Source organism: Bradysia coprophila, unplaced genomic scaffold, assembly GCF_014529535.1.
Source record: "Bradysia coprophila strain Holo2 unplaced genomic scaffold, BU_Bcop_v1 contig_232, whole genome shotgun sequence".
Lineage (NCBI taxonomy): Eukaryota > Metazoa > Arthropoda > Insecta > Diptera > Sciaridae > Bradysia > Bradysia coprophila.
The window spans coordinates 14,753,803-14,776,075 of record NW_023503493.1 but is presented as its reverse complement, the minus strand read 5'-3'; the positions used below and the strand labels follow the sequence as shown (position 1 = coordinate 14,776,075).

The 22,273-nt window shown below is 36.9% G+C and overlaps 2 protein-coding genes across 4 annotated transcripts in view; one reads left to right on the top strand and one right to left on the bottom strand.

Annotated features, from left to right (window-relative positions):
• LOC119076894 (dopamine D2-like receptor) overlaps positions 1 to 22,273 on the bottom strand; it is a 208,084-nt gene that overhangs the window by 24,766 nt on the left and 161,045 nt on the right. The window lies entirely within an intron of this gene.
• On the top strand, positions 19,268 to 21,108 carry LOC119076900 (odorant receptor 94b-like). The gene is made up of 4 exons (XM_037183912.1): positions 19,268 to 20,027; positions 20,087 to 20,186; positions 20,739 to 21,002; positions 21,058 to 21,108. The coding sequence occupies exons 1-4, from the start codon at positions 19,285 to 19,287 to the stop codon at positions 21,106 to 21,108; spliced, it is 1,158 nt and encodes a 385-aa protein (XP_037039807.1). The 5' UTR covers positions 19,268 to 19,284.

Here is a 22,273-nt window from a genome sequence, read left to right as displayed (position 1 = left end):
CTCACATATTCTACTCCCAAAACTCTAAGACTTTGCCGAAGAAACTAATCTTCCATCTGCCACAACTCCCGAGATAAGTCTAAAAACTGATAGTGCCCAAATTTTTACAGTTTTTGTGCATACTCACATATTCTACTCCCAAAACTCTAAGACTTTGCCGAAGAAACCAATCTTCCATCTGCCACAACTCCCGAGATAAGTCTAAAAACTGATGGTGCCCAAATTTTTCCACTTTTTGCGCACACTCACCTATTCTATTCCCAAAACTCTAAGACTTTGCCGAAGAAACCAATCTTCCATCTGCCACAGTTCCCGAGATAAGTCTAAAAACTGATAGTGCCCAAATTTTTCCACTTTTTGCGCACACTCACCTATTCTATTCCCAAAACTCTAAGACTTTGCCGAAGAAACCAATCTTCCATCTGCCACAGTTCCCGAGATAAGTCTAAAAACTGATAGTGCCCAAATTTTTCCACTTTTTGCGCACACACACCTATTCTATTCCCAAAACTCTAAGACTTTGCCGAAGAAACCAATCTTCCATCTGCCACAACTCCCGAGATAAGTCTAAAAACTGATAGTGCCCAAATTTTTACAGTTTTTGTGCATACTCACATATTCTACTCCCAAAACTCTAAGACTTTGCCGAAGAAACTAATCTTCCATCTGCCACAACTCCCGAGATAAGTCTAAAATCTGATAGTGCCCAAATTTTTACAGTTTTTGTGCATACTCACATATTCTACTCCCAAAACTCTAAGACTTTGCCGAAGAAACCAATCTTCCATCTGCCACAACTCCCGAAATAAGTCTAAAAACTGATAGTGCCCAAATTTTTCCACTTTTTGCGCACACTCACCTATTCTATTCCCAAAACTCTAAGACTTTGCCGAAGAAACCAATCTTCCATCTGCCACAACTCCCGAGATAAGTCTAAAAACTGATAGTGCCCAAATTTTTACAGTTTTTGTGCATACTCACATATTCTACTCCCAAAACTCTAAGACTTTGCCGAAGAAACCAATCTTCCATCTGCCACAGTTCCCGAGATAAGTCTAAAAACTGATAGTGCCCAAATTTTTCCACTTTTTGCGCACACTCACATATTCTACTCCCAAAACTCTAAGACTTTGCCGAAGAAACCAATCTTCCATCTGCCACAACTCCCGAGATAAGTCTAAAAACTGATAGTGCCCAAATTTTTACAGTTTTTGTGCATACTCACATATTCTACTCCCAAAACTCTAAGACTTTGCCGAAGAAACCAATCTTCCATCTGCCACAGTTCCCGAGATAAGTCTAAAAACTGATAGTGCCCAAATTTTTCCACTTTTTGCGCACACTCACCTATTCTATTCCCAAAACTCTAAGACTTTGCCGAAGAAACCAATCTTCCATCTGCCACAGTTCCCGAGATAAGTCTAAAAACTGATAGTGCCCAAATTTTTCCACTTTTTGCGCACACTCACCTATTCTATTCCCAAAACTCTAAGACTTTGCCAATAAAAAATTTGACACAAAAAAATTTCAAATTTTCCCACAAAAAAAAATTTCACACTCATCACACAGATGTCGCACCAAATTTGCCAAATTTTTTTGGCTGGGGTTTTTATTTGCGATTTTTTCACGCTGGGAATTTGTGACCGACAAATAGATAAATAGATAAACAGATAAGCAGACATACATTGGGCGTTTATAATTGTTAATGTTCTTCAGTTTTCTTTACAGTGATTTCCTCAACCTCTGCCACTTGTGACTATACTTAGTTTTTCAGTTGTTTGCACTTTCTTCATCATCTGCTATTCGGGAAGTTGTAAACGTCACCCATACCTATATAAGTTCTTTTGTAAGTGGATAGAAGGATTTGGGTTACACTTCCACTGTAAGTATTCCGTCATGTTTTTGATCTAATTTCCATTAAACCATAGGGCCCTTTACAGACCAATACGATGTAAAGGAGTTGTTACTCAATCACAAACTTATTCAAATATTGAGGGCTGTAGTACACCACACTACAAAACATATGGATAACCGTAATTAAGCTCAATACGAAAACCAACGGTTGCGCATCTAAAATTGCAAAAGCTCGTCAACAAATGAAACAGTTATTAGCAGAGGTCGGTACTGAGGAATAAGCAACAAGATCGCTTGCATTCCCACTAGTTCATCCAACATTCCTAGCATTGTTCATATTAACCTGTAATGAACAACCTGAAAAACAATTCTGTTTACCTGACATTGAGAAGACCCATCTGTTTATTCGTACAGAGGATGTGGCCATGAAACGTTCCACCATTTCAAGACATTACGTCAACCACATCCTCACCATTAACAACATAGAAAAAGTATTTAGAAATATTTCCCTATACTAGTCTTCGTTTCCGTTTCATATAACGACTTTTAAATTTAAATACATGGTTTCTTATGGAGCCCAAAAGAGTGCATGTAGTTGGTTGCTATAAAAGGCTTTCATTCTCCATGAACTTTGGTCAGTTGATATTTGAACACCGTAGTGTCAGTACTATAGCATAAGTAAAGAATAACTAAATAAGAAAGAACTTTGATTTTGTGAAACTAAATAACTAGGTCCCATTTTTTGGGCGGGTCAGGTCCCTTGACTGACAATTCTTTTAATATATTTTTGATCGATTTCATTGTTGAACTTCCGAAGCATCACTGATACAAATGCCTACATTTGATCCCAATTTATGCTATGCGTATATTATTCGTGCCCCTGTTAAAAAGTGTGGTAAGGTAATTATACAGCGGGCTCGAATATAATACGTCCAAGACGTAGTTGGCTTTGATAGAGATTTAAAAATATAAATTTTATTGAATTCACCTACGATATACGCCATATTAACAGTTTACAGTAGTTATTATACATTTTAGCAGTTATTTGTAACAAATGCTTTAAATTAAAAATTGACTTCTTTGGGAATTGAACCGGGGACCTCTCGATCATGAGCCAACGATCTTTCTAATGTTGCAGTATAGTATTGTTGGTTGACATTTCTTATTGTTGAACCGTACTTTGAAAGCGAAAACGTGTGTGGCGTATAAGTTACGCAGAGTATGTTATAACGTAATGCACGTTTTTGTGCATACTTCATACTTCATAAAAAATGAAAGTATTTTGACGAGTATTTTTCGTGGCGAAAAAAGTTTCAAATTTGGGCCCTTGGACTAAGGCCGCTACTCGGCCCTAAGTGTTTTTTGCACATAAATGGAGTAAATCTCATCCGATTTTGCTAGTTTTCGTTTCATTTGAGAGGTAATTGAATACCCAATGGAAAGTTGGCAAAAAAGTTTGGGTTTCTAAAATAATATCGTAAACTGTTGGTTTTATTTGAGAGGTACTTCGTACGGGTTTTCGTAATTGCGTAATGCGCAATTTTAAAAATGAACACTTTCAGTAAATTTGACCATGCCCAACTTGACTTGCATTTTGGTAACAAACGCATTAGAGGGTTGTAGACGTATTAGGGTTCCGGGCGTATTACGGCTACGGTGGTATTATGGTTACGGACGAAATAGGATTACGGGTAGTACGGGGCTAAGTCGCAGCAAACGCTCCGACTGTTCTGATGCCTTGTTTTTATTGCGGATTCGTCATCTATGAACATAACCAAATGCTTTGCCCTTACTGTCTGCTTCCAATTTGACGTGTTACAAACGGCATATTAATCTTATAAGCCCCCAGTACTTCGTACGGGGCTAAAAATAATCAGAAATTAGTTGAGAATGACTTATATCTTATATTGCCTAATATCTACAAAGAATGATGGTTACATTTAACGTTTTTCATAAAATTTCCTACACTTTTTAATCATAATGTGCTCGTTTGCTAGCAGGCATTTTTCTGCCGTAAGACATTGAGTAAAAAACATCTTTCTTTGGTATAGTAGACCATTAAGTTTGTTAGTCAACTATCAGATTGGTTAGTCAACTATCAAGTTGTTACCAGTTCACTAACAAGAGATGTTTACCGGTTAGAGGCTGGGCATGTACTGACGAAATATTTCTTACTACTCGTTTCATGCACATTATCGAAAACATACTTATACGATTTACACACACTACGCAACAAAATCAAATTTCATCAAAGTAATCTTTTTCGATTGAGGCTATAATCAACAGTGTAAAATCAGGTTTTTCCGGAATAACTTCCAGATTTTTAATCCCACATGGCTCATCTTCGAACTTAGCCTCGAGAATTTAATTCCACATCGATTAAAAAAAATTGTTGAAATTGATTAAGAATTACTCGAGTAATCCTGCCCACAAGAAAAAACGGTTACAGACATTTGACGTTTTTCATAACATTTCATAAATTTTCAATCAAAGTGTACATGTATGGTTACAGACATTTTTCGGTATTTTCTGGCGTAAGACCATGACTTTCAGTCAAGGGAATTATAATAAAATGTTTGAAAATTTAACAAGTAACGTTTTTAAAGTTATTTCAACGAGATACTTTTGGGAAAAAACGTGAAACACTAGTTGGAATGTCGGATGGAACCTAAAATTCTATTTTGTCTTTGAACCCAGCTTTCTATCTGCCATATATTCCAAGTTATGGGTCCCATAGCTCAATAGCAACTACAATAGCTCAATAGCAATAGCAATTACAACGCTCACACTTCCGAAATTATTGACTTTAATAAAAATTCCTTCAAATTAGTTTCTTAGAATAACGTCGTTGATATACACTGAAAATTTCAGCTAAATCCATAGAGTTGTCGAACGTTTCGGGTAACAAAATGAGAAAGTAACAAAGGTAGGTAAAATACATCAGAATTCAAGACGTTTCCATTTCTTCACACATGGAAATTTTTTTCACTTGGCTGTAAGTCAGGGTCCTATGCCGGAAAATACCCTAGAATGTTTGTATGAAATGTTATGAAAAACGGAACTGTTTGTCACAATATTTTTTTTTGCTTGTAAACACGATAATTGAGTAATTATCAAATTCTTGAGGTTAAGTTCGAAGATTTGAAGTTATGTGGGATTAAGGATCTGGAAGTTATTCCATAAAAACAGTATTTTACATTGTTGGAAATTCAATCAATCGAAAAAGATTACTTTGATGGAATTTGATAATTTGTCGGTTAGTTATATCCAATTATCACACATGACAGTTGGCTATCATGAATGAAAGTCAGCTATCACGAATGATAGTCAGCTATCACGGATGATAGTCAGCTATCACGCATGATAGTCAGCTATCACGCATGATAGTCAGCTATCACGCATGATAGTCTGCTATTACTGTTATAGTCAGCTATCACCGAAGAATTTATATGCTAATAGAATACCGATACAAAATGCGAGGTCAACACCTTGCGAGATTTTTGGCATATGCGAGATATATCGGCAACGGTGGTTTGGTTTGCCTCTTTTGGTTATCCACACACACTCTGACTAAGAATGTATGAAGGTCGCGCTTATTATTTTAACAACGTAGATAACAAAAACAGACAAATCAGACTACTGTTGCCGATTTATCTTGCCTAATGTCAAAAATGTCGCGAGGTGTTGATTTCGTATTTTGTGTTCGGTACCCGGTATAAATTCTTTGGTTATAACGGTGATAGTCAGCTATCACGGGCAAAAGTAGCAGACTTCACGCCATGGCATAAAAAATCTATAAAATTTTATGAAAAACCAATTTCTGAATCGTTATTCAAATGTATTGAATGACATTAAAAAACAATCAAACAGAAAACTTCAAAACTATCACAAGTGTGAAGTTTGCGGCCAGAGCGAAGCGAGGGCCACAATTCGCACGAATCGTGGTATTTTGTGCATGATTGATGGTTTTTTGAATGTAATCAGTACCGGAGGACTTCCTTTTTGTACATAAAAGTAAGATAAGAACATCTATCGTACTTTTTCATATTGTACCAAAGTGAAGGAGTCATTGTATTTAATTTATGATTTATGGTAGATTAAAAATCTTGCCGCTATACAAGAAAATTGAGAACACAAAAAATACTTTTCCAAAGAATTTGAACTCAAGCAAAGGCTTTAACATCAGTTATTTGTGATGTGCTGGAAGTTTATCAACGGAAAATAAAATGAAATTGATCAAAAATAATAATAAGAATAAAATTGTCAGACAAGGGACCTGACACCGCCCAAAACGTGTGGCCTAGTATCTCGGTTAAATCTTAACCGATTTTAACGTGTGTTGAACCGAGATTAAGAATAAAATAATTTGGGAGTAGTAGGAGGAAAGTCAAAAAGCTCGGCAATATATGTTCCTCAGTCCTACGGATTTTTTCTTCTTCAAATTTTTTGCTAACCCTACACACTAAAACGTATACGCCAAAATAGTCGTCGGAACAACACCAAATGCCAAATTTTTATTTTATGGCAACCCATAATCATTAATAAAACCAGATGACCTGTCACTTTCGCATCGTCCAAATTGAATTTTTTCAATTTTATCAACGTATCTTTCCCATGACTTTTGAATACAGAAATTCAGTGCATTTCGGTTAGATTTGTAAAAGAAAAATTTTAAAATCTTGAAACCTAGCTACGTCGTTGTGAGAAGGCACAGTTAGTGTGCTAGGACTTGTATCACGTTGCCTTAATAACGTTGCGCCATGATAGTTGCATATGATAGGTATAGCTGTGTAAGTAATCATTTATTGACATTTATATCGAACGGGGCTTTCAATTAAGCAATTTTAATGAGTTTAAATACAAAGAGAATATAAGTGGATGTTAGATGATTTATATCGACAACTGGCTATATTGCATTGCGTATACACTGATTTCGTTTGTTTTTGTTTTTTCGTCTTTATTAAATCGAGTAATTAAATCGCTATGCACAATGCCTAAGATGTATACGTTTCGGACGAAGTAGTCTTTTGGTCACGTACGTAATAGATATACGGGTATGGACGGACTCATCTCGTTTAATATTGAAATGTACTATATTTGAAGTTTTCGAAATGGCAAGCCTTTAACTAATGTAAAATTATGTTTTCTTGACGACTTTTCGAATGACATTTCTAGTGAGAAAAGTGCAGCACTTTTTTCTACCGTGTGGGAAAATAGAACTTTTTTCATTTGAACTGTCACTTTGTTCATGTTTTCGAAAAAAAGCATGGCGAATCGATTTCGTTTCGTTGAGAAAAACGACAAAACACAACAGGCACGCATTTGGGTTCACCTCTGGGAGAAATAGGAAATTAAACATCTCTCTTGTTGAAATTACCTATTTTCTTTACCGAAGAGGGACTATTTACTGTAAGATAAGTAGCGTGGAATTTTGAAGAAAACTTAAATCACGTACGAATTTTAAACGTTTGCCTATACTTTGAGTGCCACAGGAGAATTTTATCATTAAAAGTTCGTCTTTCATTATAAAAAAATACTCTGCAAATGACATTCAATAGGGCACTCGAGGGCGGGGAGAAGAAAAAATTTTCGGGTCAGCATGTTTCATTTTTGACCACTTAACCTTTTACGTTTTTTGGTCTTGAAATACCAGACTACTATTGAAAGGAAAAGCCGTCTCCCTGTACCTCAAAATGTTGCATTAATTATATATACTAACGATATTCCCATACTTTCAGCTTCGATCCAATTTTCAATATTTACACGTGTTCTAAATATAATATAAAATGAAAACTGAACCATTGGACAGTTAATGTAGAAGACTAATAATTTTAGCTTTTCCATTTAATGTCACAGGACTATAACGGTACCTATCGTTCAGTTGATGCATTATAGCCACGTCAGTTTAGTTTTAACAGTACAAGCGTTTACAACTACGCATTAAACATGCATCCCATTCGAATTCATAAAGTTATCTCTCTGATGAATTCAATCTTTTATCGCTTTGGCTTTTGGCATCGCGGAGTTGAACCTACAATTAGGGAGATCAGAGTTAAATTTTTCTACTGCATTTATTACTCATTTTACGTTCTCTCATTGGTTATCGGATCAATTAAATGTGAAAAAATGGGCGAGTCGATCTACCTAGCAGATTTATCAGTGGGAGCTTTTGTTGTGTGCGTAAAAGTTTGGATTCTAGTTTGGAAGCAGGACGAAATAATCAATTTGTTGGATCGAGTTTGTGTCTTTTCGATTCGAAATAATGGTGACCACAATCGTTTCAACGAAAAACATGGAGGATTCATTAAATTTGTGATTGTATTCGTAATTATTGTAACTATTACTGGTTTATCGACTGTATTTTTATCATTTACTGGAAAAGAGAAAAATTTGTTTTTGGGTATTGGGTTTCCCTTGGATTATAAAAACAGCGACATTGCATTCTGGATCGCAACAATTTTTATTTTCATTGGTGTTCTTTTGTCGGCAATTGCTATTTTGTTCACCACAGTAATTTGGTATTTGCTTTTCATGTGCACCCTGAGGTATGAAGTGCTAGGAAGTGAATTGAAGAATATGGGACGAATTGACGAAAGTGGAAATGGAAAAATGCTGGAAAGGCAAATGCGCAACCACTTTTTTGAAGACGTAAAGAGGTCAATCGTTGCTCACCTACACTTAACGGGGTATATGAATCAGTCTTGCCTTTTTATACGTTGCAATGTTTACGAATTTCAATTATATTGTCCAGACTAACAAGCGATGTGGAGTCTTTCATCTTAGACCTGTTTCTCATTCAGTTCGGCACCAGCGGTTTGTGTATCTGTGGATCCGTTTATTGCCTTGCATTTGTAAGTTACATATTGGAACTCACGTATTCTCGATCGTTTTCACATCTTTGTAGGACGTCGGTGACAATCTTCTGGAACGTCTTATGCACATTTTTGTGCTTATCTACTTCATTGCCGAGCTATTTATGATCACATACTTTGGCAACGAGATTATGCTGTCAAGTAATCGCCTCTCCTACAGTTTATTTGAATCCGAATGGTATGATCAGCCGCAGTCAACCAAAACGTGCGTCTTGATTTTTGGTGAATATTTGAAACAACCACAAGTGCTGGTGATTGGCAAATTGTACCCACTAACTTTGGAGACATTCACAAGGGTTACGATTTGATTTCATTACTTCGTTGCTTTTAACGATTTCAATGCAACTTTCGTTTCAGATTTTGAACTCAGCTTACAGCATGTTCAACATTTTGAAAAGTTTTCAGTAAATGCAGATACTTTTGCGGAAGGGTGAAGGGGGCAACAATTTTCGTCGAACACCAACATGTTCAACAAGTTTCAACATGTTAGATCACAAAAATATTTTTACTTTACTAGTGAGGTAATGTGGCTATTCGTTCACTAGTGAAAACACATGAAATAATTTGATATCTCGTATCACGATGAGTAAAAGTACCCGGGCTGAAGCCCTCGGATACTTTTACTAATCTGGATACTTCACTGGTATAGTAATGTACTATTATCACATACGCGCGGCGTTCGGATGTCAAAAATACTTAACTAGAAGTTTAATTCAAAATTACACTTCAGGTCTATGTTGTTGTCTCGCTTTCGCTTATGTGATAAAATAGAGTACACACTTGTCACTATCAGTCTCGGCAAGCCTCGACTTCTTCGTGACAAGTGTGTAATATATATTATCGCATACGCGGTGTGATTCACCGAAAAAATTATTCACCTAGGATATATAAACAAACATTATACTTCTGTAAATTGTCAAAGTGTCATTCGCATATATTGTTGTCTCGTTTTCGCTTATGCGATAAAAAAGAATATGCACGTATGACAAGCCGTCTCGGCAAGCCTCGACCGCTTTGTCATACGTGCATAATATTTATTGTCGTTCCGGAGTGAGTATTTCATACATTAAACGGTTCTGTATATAAGCTTTATATGATACATTAAGCTATAGTCGACCGCGACCCGTCCCTAGGGAGTTTTGTTTTATTCTGCATTTAAATGAAAGAAACTAAACTGTTCAATCGTTGTGTTGCATTCGCATATATGAAAGAAACTCGGAAAAAATCGTGACCCCAACGAGAACCGAACTCGAAAACTTTGCGTGACAGCAAGCAGCGCTAACCATTCGACCACTGAGTCTTCGAATATGTACGAATTGCTAAATTGCTGGTTGGATTCTCGCGGCTAATGTGATTCAATTCGAAAAGTACATAACGTGTACGACTCATGGCGTAGTGTGTGTGTGTGTGTAGTTGTTATGTGAACCCTTTCTCTTTACTTGTACTTACGATGAAAATAATTAAATTTCGACTAAACGGATTTCAATCAAACAAAATGCAAGTGTGTAGTGCGTGATCTCAGGACTTCTGTAACGTAATTAGTTTTTCAATCGGGCGACATGTATTATCACCCGGGGAATTATCCCCCAGACTGGAATTATCACCCGGGGAATTAACGCCCAAGCATTATCACCCAGATCAACTGGAATTATCACCCGGGGAATTAACACCCAGCTATGTGAGAATGATTTCCCAGCAATTTGTAGCTTAAAAACTATTACCAACTGAATTGGGAATTATCACCCGGGGAATTAACGCCCAGGAACTATCACCCAGATCAATAGGAATTATCACCGGGGAATTAACGCCCAGGAATTATCACCCAGCTATCTGAGGAGTCATGCTTAATTAGTTTAGTTATTTCTGCATCGTCTCAGAGGCATGCACCATTAGTCTAGTTAAATATGCATCGTCTAAGAAGCATGCACCATTAGTCTAGTTAATTGTGCATCGTCTAAGAGGCATGCACCATTAGTCTAGTTAAATGTGTATCGTCTATTAACTAGACTAATTGTTTATGTCTAAGACGATGCACAATTAACTAGACTAATGGTGCATGTTTCTAAGACGATGCACAATTAACTAGACTAATGGTGCATGTCTCTAAGACGATGCACAAATAACTAGAGTAATGGCGCATGTCTCTAAGACGATGCACAATTAACTAGACTAATTGTGCATGTCTATAAGACGATGCATAATTAACTAGACTAATCGTGCATGTCTCTAAGACGATGCACAATTAACTAGACTAATGGTGCATGTCTCTAAGACGATGCACAATTAACTAGACTAATTGTGCATGTCTATAAGACGATGCACAATTAACTAGACTAATGGTGCATGTTTCTAAGACGATGCACAATTAACTAGACTAACGGTGCATGTCTCTAAGACGATGCACAAATAACTAGACTAATGGCGCATGTCTCTAAGACGATGCACAATTAACTAGACTAATTGTGAATGTCTCTAAGACGATGCACAATTAACTAGACTAATTGTGCATGTTTCTAAGACGATGCACAATTAACTAGACTAATGGTGCATGTCTCTAAGACGATGCACAATTAACTAGACTAATTGTGCATGTCTATAAGACGATGCACAATTAACTAGACTAATGGTGCATGTCTCTAAGACGATGTACAATTAACTAGACTAATGGTGCATGTTTCTAACACGATGCACAATTAACTAGACTAATTGTGAATGTCTCTAAGACGATGCACAATTAACTAGACTAATTGTGCATGTCTCTAAGACGATGCACAATTAACTAGACTAATGGTGCATGTCTCTAAGACGATGCACAATTAACTAGACTAATGGTACATGTCTCTAAAACGATGCACAAATAACTACACAATGGTGCATGCCTCTTAGACGATTCACAATTAACTAGACTAACGGTGCATCTCTCTAAGACGATGCACAATTAACTAGATTGATTCAGTATGACTCCTCAGATAGCTGGGTGATAATTCCTGGGCGTTAATTCCCCGGGTGATAATTCCCAATTCAGTGGGTAATAATTTCTAAACTACAAACTGCTGGGAAATCATTCTCACATAGCTGGGTGATAATGCCTGGGTGTTAATTCCCCGGGTGATAATTCCAATTGATCTGGGTGATAATGCCTGGGCGTTAATTCCCCGGGTGGTAATTCCAATTGATCTGGGTGATAATGCCTGGGCGTTAATTCCCCGAGTGATAATTCCAATTATATTCCAGTTTTTTCAGTCTGGGGGATAATTCCCCGGGTGATAATACCCGTCACCTTTCAATCGGATTACTATCTGCCGAGATATAAACCTTTGAAAACTCGATCTGGTCAACATGCACGACGCGACGTGAGAACACGTTTTGTTGAGTCATACATCGAAACAGATATCGTTTCGATTGAAAATTAAATTAGTTTGAAGGGATTCTGCAAGTCTACGTGAACATTTGATTTTAAAAAAATAATAAAAAAACAAAAATTTGACGAGGAGCGAACCCAAGAAAATCGCATAAAAGTGACGCGCTCTAACCGATTCGGCTACTGAGACTTCGAATGTAATAGATTTGGTGACACGTTTTGATTTGCACAATGTGTGTGTGCATGTTTGTATCAGTATATTTTCCAGTTTTCGTTTATGTATGACATACTCACCCCGGAACGATAAAATCATATATGTGGTAGTAGGGCTACACTCGATCGTTTACGATTCGTAAAATAAATAAATAAACCACATAATAATTATAGATCATCATTTAGATTAAACTGATTGTTGTGAAAGAACAGAAAATTTACTATTTATCATGACAGCTATGCCATCACTAATGCCACATCTTCATAGAGACCAATTAGACCATGGTCCAGAGTGTTGGAATATGATAAAGGAATAGGCTATATTTCATCTGAAGATTTAAGTAAGAAAATTGCTCAAAAAGAGGAAATCTGCTGTTTTATTGACTACTGGCTACTGTTCCACGAACCCAATTTTTAAATACCATAGATTTTCTGATTAGTCTCGTCAAGAAGGTATTTGACATAGCGGCCATCATTTTTGAGCGAAAACTTTGTGATACACGCGGAAAACAAGCAGAACACTGTGTTTTGATTGTGTTCTTGCCAATTGATACTGATCGACAGACCCGATTTATCTTTCATTTGACATATCGCACACATTTTTTGATCAAAAACAAACATCCAGAGATATTTGCTTGAAAAATTTGAATTAGGCTTCTTTCGCGTCGCTATGTGTACGAGCACTTACGATCAGAAACAGAGTTTCGAAGACCAATTAATTATAACTTGCCGTTGGTTACTTGTCACTGCATATTTTCCCATCCCTAAGGTAAGTTAAAATAACTGGTCTGCATGGCGGATTTCATACAAACAAGGCATCAGAACAGTCGGAGCGTTTGCTGCGACTTAGCCCCGTACGACCCGTAATCCTATTTCGTCCGAAACCATAATACGTCCGTAGCCGTAATACGCCCGGAACCCTAATACGTCTACAACCCTCTAATGCGTCTGTTACCAAAATGCAAGTCAAGTTGGGCATGGTCAAATTTACTGAAAGTGTTCATTTTTAAAATTGCGCATAGCGCAATTACGAAAGCCCGTACGAAGTACCTCTCAAATAAAACCAACAATTTACGACATTATTTTAGAAACCCAAAATTTTTTGCTAACTTTCCATTGGGTATTCAATTGCCTCTCAAATGAAACAAAAATTAGCAAAATCGGACGAGATTTACTCGATTTATGTGCAAAAAACACTTAGGGCCGAGTAGCGGCCTTAGTCCAAGGGCCCAAATTTGAAACTTTTTTCGCCACGTTCTTTTCGGTATTCAATTACCTTCCATAAAAAACTAAATCTAGCAAAATCGGATGAGATTTACTCGATTTATGTGCAAAAAACACTTAGGGCCAAGTAGCGGCCTTAGTCCAAGGGCCCAAATTTTAAACTTTTTTCGCCACGTTCTTTTCGGTATTCAATTACCTTCCATAAAAAACTAAATCTAGCAAAATCGGATGAGATTTACTCGATTTATGTGCAAAAAACACTTAGGGCTGAGTAGTGGCCTTAGTCCAAGGGCCCAAATTTTAAACTTTTTTTGCCATCATTCTATTCGGCATTCAATTATCTCTCAAATGAAACAAAAACTAGCAAAATCGGATGAGATTTACTCGATTTATGTGCAAAAAACACTTAGGGCAGAGTAGCGGCCTTAGTCCAAGGGCCCAAATTTGAAACTTTTTTTGCCATCATTCTGTTCGGCATTCAACTATCTCTCAAATGAAACAAAATCTAGCAAAATTGGATGAGATTTACTCGATTTATGTGCAAAAAACACTTAGGGCCAAGTAGCGGCCTTAGTCCAAGGGCCCAAATTTTAAACTTTTTTCGCCACGTTCTTTTCGGTATTCAATTACCTTCCATAAAAAACTAAATCTAGCAAAATCGGATGAGATTTACTCGATTTATGTGCAAAAAACACTTAGGGCCAAGTAGCGGCCTTAGTCCAAGGGCCCAAATTTGAAACTTTTTTTGCCACGTTCTTTTCGGCATTCAATTATCTCTCAAATGAAACAAAATCTAGCAAAATCGGATGAGATTTACTCGATTTATGTGCAAAAAACACTTAGGGCCGAGTACCGGCCTTAGTCCAAGGGCCCAAATTTGAAACTTTTTTCGCCACGTTATTTTCGGTATTCAATTACCTTCCATAAAAAACTAAATCTAGCAAAATCGGATGAGATTTACTCGATTTATGTGCAAAAAACACTTAGGGCCGAGTAGCGGCCTTAGTCCAAGGGCCCAAATTTGAAACTTTTTTTGCCGTCATTCTATTCGGCATTCAACTATCTCTCAAATGAAACAAAATCTAGCAAAATCGGATGAGATTTACTCGATTTATGTGCAAAAAACACTTAGGGCTGAGTAGCGGCCTTAGTCCAAGGGCCCAAATTTGAAACTTTTTTTGCCATCATTCTATTGGGCATTCAACTATCTCTCAAATGAAACAAAATCTAGCAAAATCGGATGAGATTTGCTCGATTTATGTGCAAAAAACACTTAGGGCCGAGTAGCGGCCTTAGTCCAAGGGCCCAAATTTGAAACATTTTTTGCCATCATTCTATTCGGCATTCAACTATCTCTCAAATGAAACAAAATCTAGCAAAATCGGATGAGATTTACTCGATTTATGTGGAAAAAACACTTAGGGCCGAGTAACGACCTTTGATCCCTCCCAACAAGCTCGCGTTGCATCCTACACAAAAACAATGTTCTGCAACTTTGTTCTACTCGTCAATACCTTTCATTTGATATATCACAAGCAGCTATTGCGTGCGTATTTCGGTAGATATCGTCGAAAGACTGAAAAACACCTATAGGGCCCTAGCTCTGGAAGGGCCAACCCTACCATGCCCATTTTCGAACTTGACCTTACTTTTGTCGATACCAATCGGGGAAAAAAAGAATTTTGAAAAAAGGTTGTGATTTGCTCAAGCTAGACGGACGGACGGACATTTTTTTTATTGCGGATTCGTCATCTATGAACATAACCAAATGCTTTTCCCTTACTGTCTGCTTCCAATTCGACGTGTTACAAACGGCATATTAATCTTATAAGCCCCCAGTACTTCGTACGGGGCTAAAAATCACCTATTGTGATGATTGTCATCGCCGTGATGAAGGGTGAATTTTCTTTGTATGTAAAATCATCAGACGTGGTGATTGCCCCACGGGGCAAGTTATTATTAACTGGTCTTCGGAACTATCACTCAGATCATAATAGTCAATAAGATATAGAATCGGTACCCAATTGTTGCTTTACGTCTGTCACATGTGCTTGCGCAACGCACTTCTAGCAAAAGTGTTATTAATGACAGCTGCCAAATAGAGTACTATTTTGTATGAAAAAAATTACGGAATTTGTTTACAGTGTCAAAATTTGTTGTATACACTGTCCCGTTTCAGTACCCTATTTAGAGGACCACTCACTGACATTTGACAATCTAAAATGTGGTATTCTCAAAATTTTTTTTTGTTTTTGTCAATCTAAATATTGCTTATAAAAATAGATCATTTTCAAGTTACGGTACTTTCAGACGTGGATGGCATTTTAAACGTCCTTGAAGATGATCTATACCAATAGTCCTAGAAGTTGACTATATTTAAACTACTGTTACCCTCTAACATTCACGTTCTCCTGAATCGTGTAATTCTTTTCGACTTCTATATTTAACACGACAATCACAAAATCACGAAACAACAACCAGAACCGTTTATTGTGTGATTTGTCTGTGGAACGTTTGAATTAGAGAAAGGATATGGTTTCATATATGCATACGTTTAGTGGAAATGTTCTAATTCCAACGACGACGTTACGAGTGTGTGTATATTATATAATAGCCTCCTGCCAGTCAAGTTGTTCATGAAGGGTAAAATTATGAAATGGGATTAAAAGTAAAATGTGTTTCATCATTTACTTGACAGGAACATACACGACACATCCACATAATGATAAACCACTTAATTACAACCTGGTACATGCTGCTACATAAGCTACGTACGTACTCACATTAGATGTGGTGGATGTGTAGTTTTTTGACAGACAAATGAATAGCAGATTGGGATATTTGATTATTTATTTATTTCTTATTATTATAAATGTGGCAATTTATCCAATAAGATGGATGGCTGAACGAAATGATTAATTCGAACATTATGAACACACATTTAACATTTACATTCATTTGGGGGGGCCCATAGTGTATGGAGTAGTAACGGAAGAAAAAATAATAAAAACTTTTGTAATTAAATAATTGAGGGGTAAAACACTGACTCTATTTCATGTGTGTAATTGAGCTAATTATTAGATTATTATCGGTTTAATTGCTCGAAAGATGTTCACATATTGGCGTCATTATGGAACACAATTTGTGTTCACCATTCGGCTCAACATGACTTGAAAATAAAATAAACGAGCCATCAGAACAGTCGGAGCGTTTGCTGCGACTGAGCCCCGTACAAACCCGTATATCTATTGCGTACGTGACCCTAGTGCGTCTGTCACCCTACTTTGACCGTAAGCCTATTGCACCGGTTAATGTAGTTAAAGTAAAATTATTATGTAATGTGTGCATCTTACAAATTGCGCATAGCGCAATTACGAAGCCCCGTACGACGGTCCTTTCAAATGAAACAAAAATTTCAAATCGCCCTAAATCTTTATTTTTTTGAAGGGCCTAGTATCGGCCTCAGTCCGAGGACCCAAATTTAAAATTTTTTTCAACTACATTCTATTCGGCCTTTGATTACCTTCCAAATGAAACAAAAATTACGAAAAACGGATGAAATTTGCTCGAGTTATATGTAAAATACACATAGGGCCCTAGTAGTGGCCTTAGTCCAAGGACCCAAATTTATTTTTTTCCAACTACATTCTATTCGGCCTTTGATTACCTTCCAAATGAAAAAAAAAATTACGAAAAACGGATGAAATTTACTCGAGTTATATGTGAAATACACATAGGGCCCTAGTAGTGGCCTTAGTCCAAGGACCCAAATTTAATTGTTTTTCAACAACATTCTATTCGGCCTTTGATTACCTTCCAAATGAAACAAAAATTACGAAAAACGGATGAAATTTACTCGAGTTATATGTGAAATACACATAGGGCCCTAGTAGTGGCCTTAGTCCAAGGACCCAAATTTAATTTTTAGCCCCGTACGAAGTACAAAGGGGCTTATAGGATTACGATGCCGTGTGTAATTGATGGAATTCGAAGCAGACGGTAAGGGCAAAGTGTTTGCCTATGTTCATAGATGACGAATCTGCAATAAAAATTTTGTCTGTCCGTCTGTCCGTCTGTCACGTCGATATCTTGAGTAAATCAAATCCGATTTCAAAAATTTTTTGCCTTTGATTACCTCCCAAATGAAACAAAAATTACGAAAAACGGATGAAATTTGCTCGAGTTATATGTAAAATACACATAGGGCCCTAGTAGTAGCCTTAGGCCAAGGACCCAAATTTAATTTTTTTTCAACAACATACTATTCGGCATTCGATAACCTTCCAAATCAAACAAAAATTACCAAAAACGGATGAAATTTACTCGAGTTATATGTGAAATACACATAGGGCCCTAGTAGCATTTAACTTCTAAGGCCCTAACTCACGGTCCACTCACCCGATTTTAAAAAACCTTTTTTTTCTGGATTGGTATTGACAATACCTATCATTTGCCGTGTCATTTACATTTCCATCGTTTATTTTGCCATAAATATCACCAAAAGACCTTAAATCACTTAGGTGGCCCTAACTCACGAAGGTCCGACCCGAATATGCCCATCTTCGAACTTAGCCTCACTATTTCGACTATCTTTCAGGGAAAAAAAAAATTTTGAAATCGGATTTGATTTACTCAAGATATCGACGTGACAGACGGACAGACGGACAGACAAAATTTTTATTGCAGATTCGTCATCTATGAACATAGGCAAACACTTTGCCCTTACCGCCTGCTTCGAATTCCATCAATTACACACGGCACCGTAATCCTATAAGCCCCTTCGTACTTCGTACGGGGCTAAAAACGATTGGAGAACGTTTCTCATTGTTTTACCAGGGATTTAAATTACAATTTCATACACCCGACCGGCAGTACAAAAACGGAAGCGAGCTTGGTCTGGGTCTCTCAGGTTTCTCTTCCGTACAACAATCGTTGTCCATGATGGTTATCATGAAAAACATTCAACTGTTTTTGAACTGTTTTTTCTACAACGTTTGGCGCACTCTAGACACCCTTTGCTCGGCTCTGGCCGACTATTTCCCTACCAAACATGTTATGCAAGAGTTACAACAGATATTTTTGGTGTGTGATATAATCTTTGTCTCGATTAAATTGAAACAGAGTGGATTGCTAACTTATGCTCTTCATACAACTGATCTTGACTTTGATGTTTCTAACGAACTGGTAGTAAATCTGAGTTTATCCAAAAATATCTAATTTTGTAAGATTTTGAGTGTCAAAGAGCGGTAAAACATTTATAATCCCACTAAATGTCATTCATACGGTTGATAATCACTCGTTGACTCCTACTTTCAAAAAGTCTGCCATATCGCTCTTCACCGTTTTGCACTTCGCTGACATGACAGTTGGTTTAAAACAATGAAAGCTCCGCCTCTTTTCAATTGTTAAATGCTGAAAATACACGAAGCATTGAGAGAGTCTCGATTAAAATTTTATGAGTTTCCCACGTTCAAAATAACAAAAGAAAACAATAAAATCAACAATGACCGTGACACGTGGAAGAAAACGACAGCTTTCCCGTTGTATTGAAAATTTTGAAAAAAAATATTGATTTACAGGGTAAATGGTTTGAGAGCTGTCACATGATTCTTGTTCTATTCTATATTTATATCGAATAATGAAAACGCAGTCTATTCCATGCACTGTATTATAACCACGTTAGATGTACTGAATGGTAGTCAGTTTAGTGTTGCTTTTGCGTTGAAAGGTTTACGACGTTTACGATTATCACGGACTACGATGCATTTCACTCAAATTCATGACGTCATCTCCCTAATGAAGTCTACGTTCCATTTTTTCGGCGTCTGGCATAGCGGAGACAAGGCTACAGTCAAGGAGATGCGAATTAAGTTATTTTACTGCATTTATCACTCCCTTTTCCCGCTATCAGTTTTTATTGGAGCAATAAACAGTGGAAAACCGGACAATTCCATTTTCTTAGCTGATATATCAATTGGAGCTGCCGTTTTGACAGTGAAATTGTGGATCTTAGTTTGGAAGCAGAACGAAATTCTCAATTTGTTGGATGGAGTTTGCGTATTTTCTATTCGAAGTGATGATGACCACAACCGCTTCAACGATAAACTTAAAGGATTCATGAAATTTGTGTTTGTGTGCGCAATTATTGCATGTGTTGCTGGTTCTTTAGGGTCTGTAATTTTATCGTTAATTGGAAGTAAGAAAACATTATTTCTGGAGATTGGATATCCTCTGGATTATGAAAACAGCGGACGTGCATTTTGGACTGCAACGATTTTTCTCGTCACAGAAGTTTTGTTGTCCCTTGTCGTTGTCATTTTCACCATGATAATTTGGTATTTCCTTTTCATTTGTTCTCTGCGATATGAGGTGCTAGGAAGTGAATTGAAGGATATGGGACGCACTAGCAAAAAAGGAGATGCGAATATGACGAAAAGGCAAGCGCATATCAGATTTTTTGGTGACCTTCAGCGGTCAATCGACGCTCATCTCCACTTAAGGGAGTATGTGAATGAATTTTACATTTGTAATACCCGCTGCGAGGTTCAATTTTACTTTTTAGATTGCCAAACGATGTCGAGTCCTTTTTTGCAGACATATTTCTTATTCAGTTTGGCGTTAGCGGCCTGTGTATTTGTGGATCAATATATTGCCTAGCATTTGTAAGTAAATAGATTGTGGGAATTGTTATCGACACTCCAGCAAAAGTTAGCGACGGCGCTGCAAGCGAGTTAGTCTTTTAAGCTCTAAAATTTTAAAAATCAAACAAATAGATTGTGGAAATTGTTATCGTCACTACCGCAAAAATCAGTGATGGCACTGCCTTCGAGTCGGTCTTTCGAGATACGAAATTGAAAAATCAAAATCATTTGTTAGGAAATCACATTGTCCATGAAAACACTGCTCAGTGAAGTGACCGACTTGCCGTCAGCGTCAACCATTGAGGGTCCTGTGAAATACTGCTCAAATCCACAATACATTGACGCTTCGATCAAGTTGCCAATGAAAATAATTTTCCTATGAAGTGACAGAAGACAGACAGCCCAGCCCCTGGACACTTCGACAAAAAATATATGTGAATAGCATGAATAGTGTCCCACCCTTGGGGCCTGGACAGCGTAAATCAGTGACAGTCCTGGAGAAATATTGATCGAATTCACGCTGTATTAAATTGTTGCATTCGTGAACGCCTCTTGACGTCAATTTCTCTGTAGGATATCAGTGACAATCTGCTTGAACGTCTCATTTACATTTTCGTGTTTTTTTACTACATTGCCGAGCTATTTATGATCACGTACTTTGGAAATGAGATTATGCTGTCAAGCAATCGTCTCTCGCACAACTTATTTGAATCCGAATGGTATGATCAGCCGCAGTCAACCAAAAAGTGCATCTTGATTTTCGGTGAATATTTGAAGCAACCACAAGAGCTGGTGATTGGTAAATCGTACCCACTAACTTTGGAGACATTTACAAGGGTTTCTGCTTTGATTTATTGGCTTTGTACTGTTTCGAGCATAAACTTTGTTTCAGATTTTAAATTCAGCCTACAGCATGTTCAATATTTTGAAAAGTTTTCAGTGATGAAATTGTTCAGGGAGGGGCAGAGGAGCTCATAGCACACAATTAGATTGTTAATAACACTCTACACAAATAGATTGGTTTCAATAATAAAATTATTGTAATAGACTACGCCAAAATGATTTTTTTTCTCAATTTTTTACATAAAGCAGCTAAAAATTGAAAATAAAGATACCCGTGCCTCGTCTTTTGACGAAAAAACTTGAAACCGGAAAGATTTTTCACTTTATAAATTCCTGAAATATGTGATTTGCGCCATTTTCCACCCAAATTCCACATAAGGTCTTAAGTTTGCCACTTTGCAATTACAGTAGTATGAGTAGTATTGTTCACTCAGTTCATCCAGTTTTGACTGATTCATTGAATTTTGTTTTGATGAAATGTCAAATCGGGACAGTAAATTTTAAATCTCAAACAAGTTTGTGTCGAAAATTTGTAGTATTTCGCGTAAAACAAAGTGATTCAGTTTAAATTTCGCACAGAAAATAGTTCCGAGTGTGCTTATGCTAGTGTCTTAAACAGAATTTAGTACAAATTCTCCGAAATAATTTTAAAGACAAATTAATTTGGTCAAACATTGTGGGTGTTGTGAAAATCTCATTTTTAAAAGTAATTTGGTGTGAATTGTGCCATTCAGTGTTCAATTCCTTAATTTTATGTGCCTAGAAATTGCCTGCAATACGTTTCGTGCTAATTCAGTCGGTAAAATGTGAAGAAAACATACAAAAATATGTTGCCATTCAGGTAAACAAAAGTCTTGACATGTCTGTTGTGAAGATAGTCGTAAGTGACACCACAAAACTGAAATTTTTTTGTCCGTTAATTTAAAAAATGATTTTTTTGGCGGAAATGATTTTTTTGGCGGAAATGCTTTTTTTTTGAATGTGTGCATGATTCCGGTAAAATAAAATAGTGATAAAGTCACCACTATTGATGACCTTTAAAATGGCATCATTGGTTAAATATGATTGGCATAGTCTATTGTTAAAAAATATAATTTTGCTTAACTATGTACAATGTACATCCCCGCGCTCCTTCATATTTGTATCCTTTGGGGATAAGGCTTCAAACAAGTCAGGTCAACCTGCAACCTGATCCGACATACCTGAGACCTGATTTGACCTGAACCAGATTTTTTAAATTTAAACCTGACCTGAATTAACCTGAA

What these genes read in the sequence shown, in the direction of transcription:
- LOC119076900 (XM_037183912.1), top strand. Translation starts at nt 19,285, where the DNA reads ATGCATTTCACTCAAATTCATGACGTCATCTCCCTAATGAAGTCTACG. An exon ending in GCTCATCTCCACTTAAGGGA is followed by an intron (nt 20,028 to 20,086) that starts GTATGTGAATGA and finishes TTTACTTTTTAG; the next exon opens with ATTGCCAAACGATGTCGAGT. An exon ending in CAATATATTGCCTAGCATTT is followed by an intron (nt 20,187 to 20,738) that starts GTAAGTAAATAG and finishes ATTTCTCTGTAG; the next exon opens with GATATCAGTGACAATCTGCT.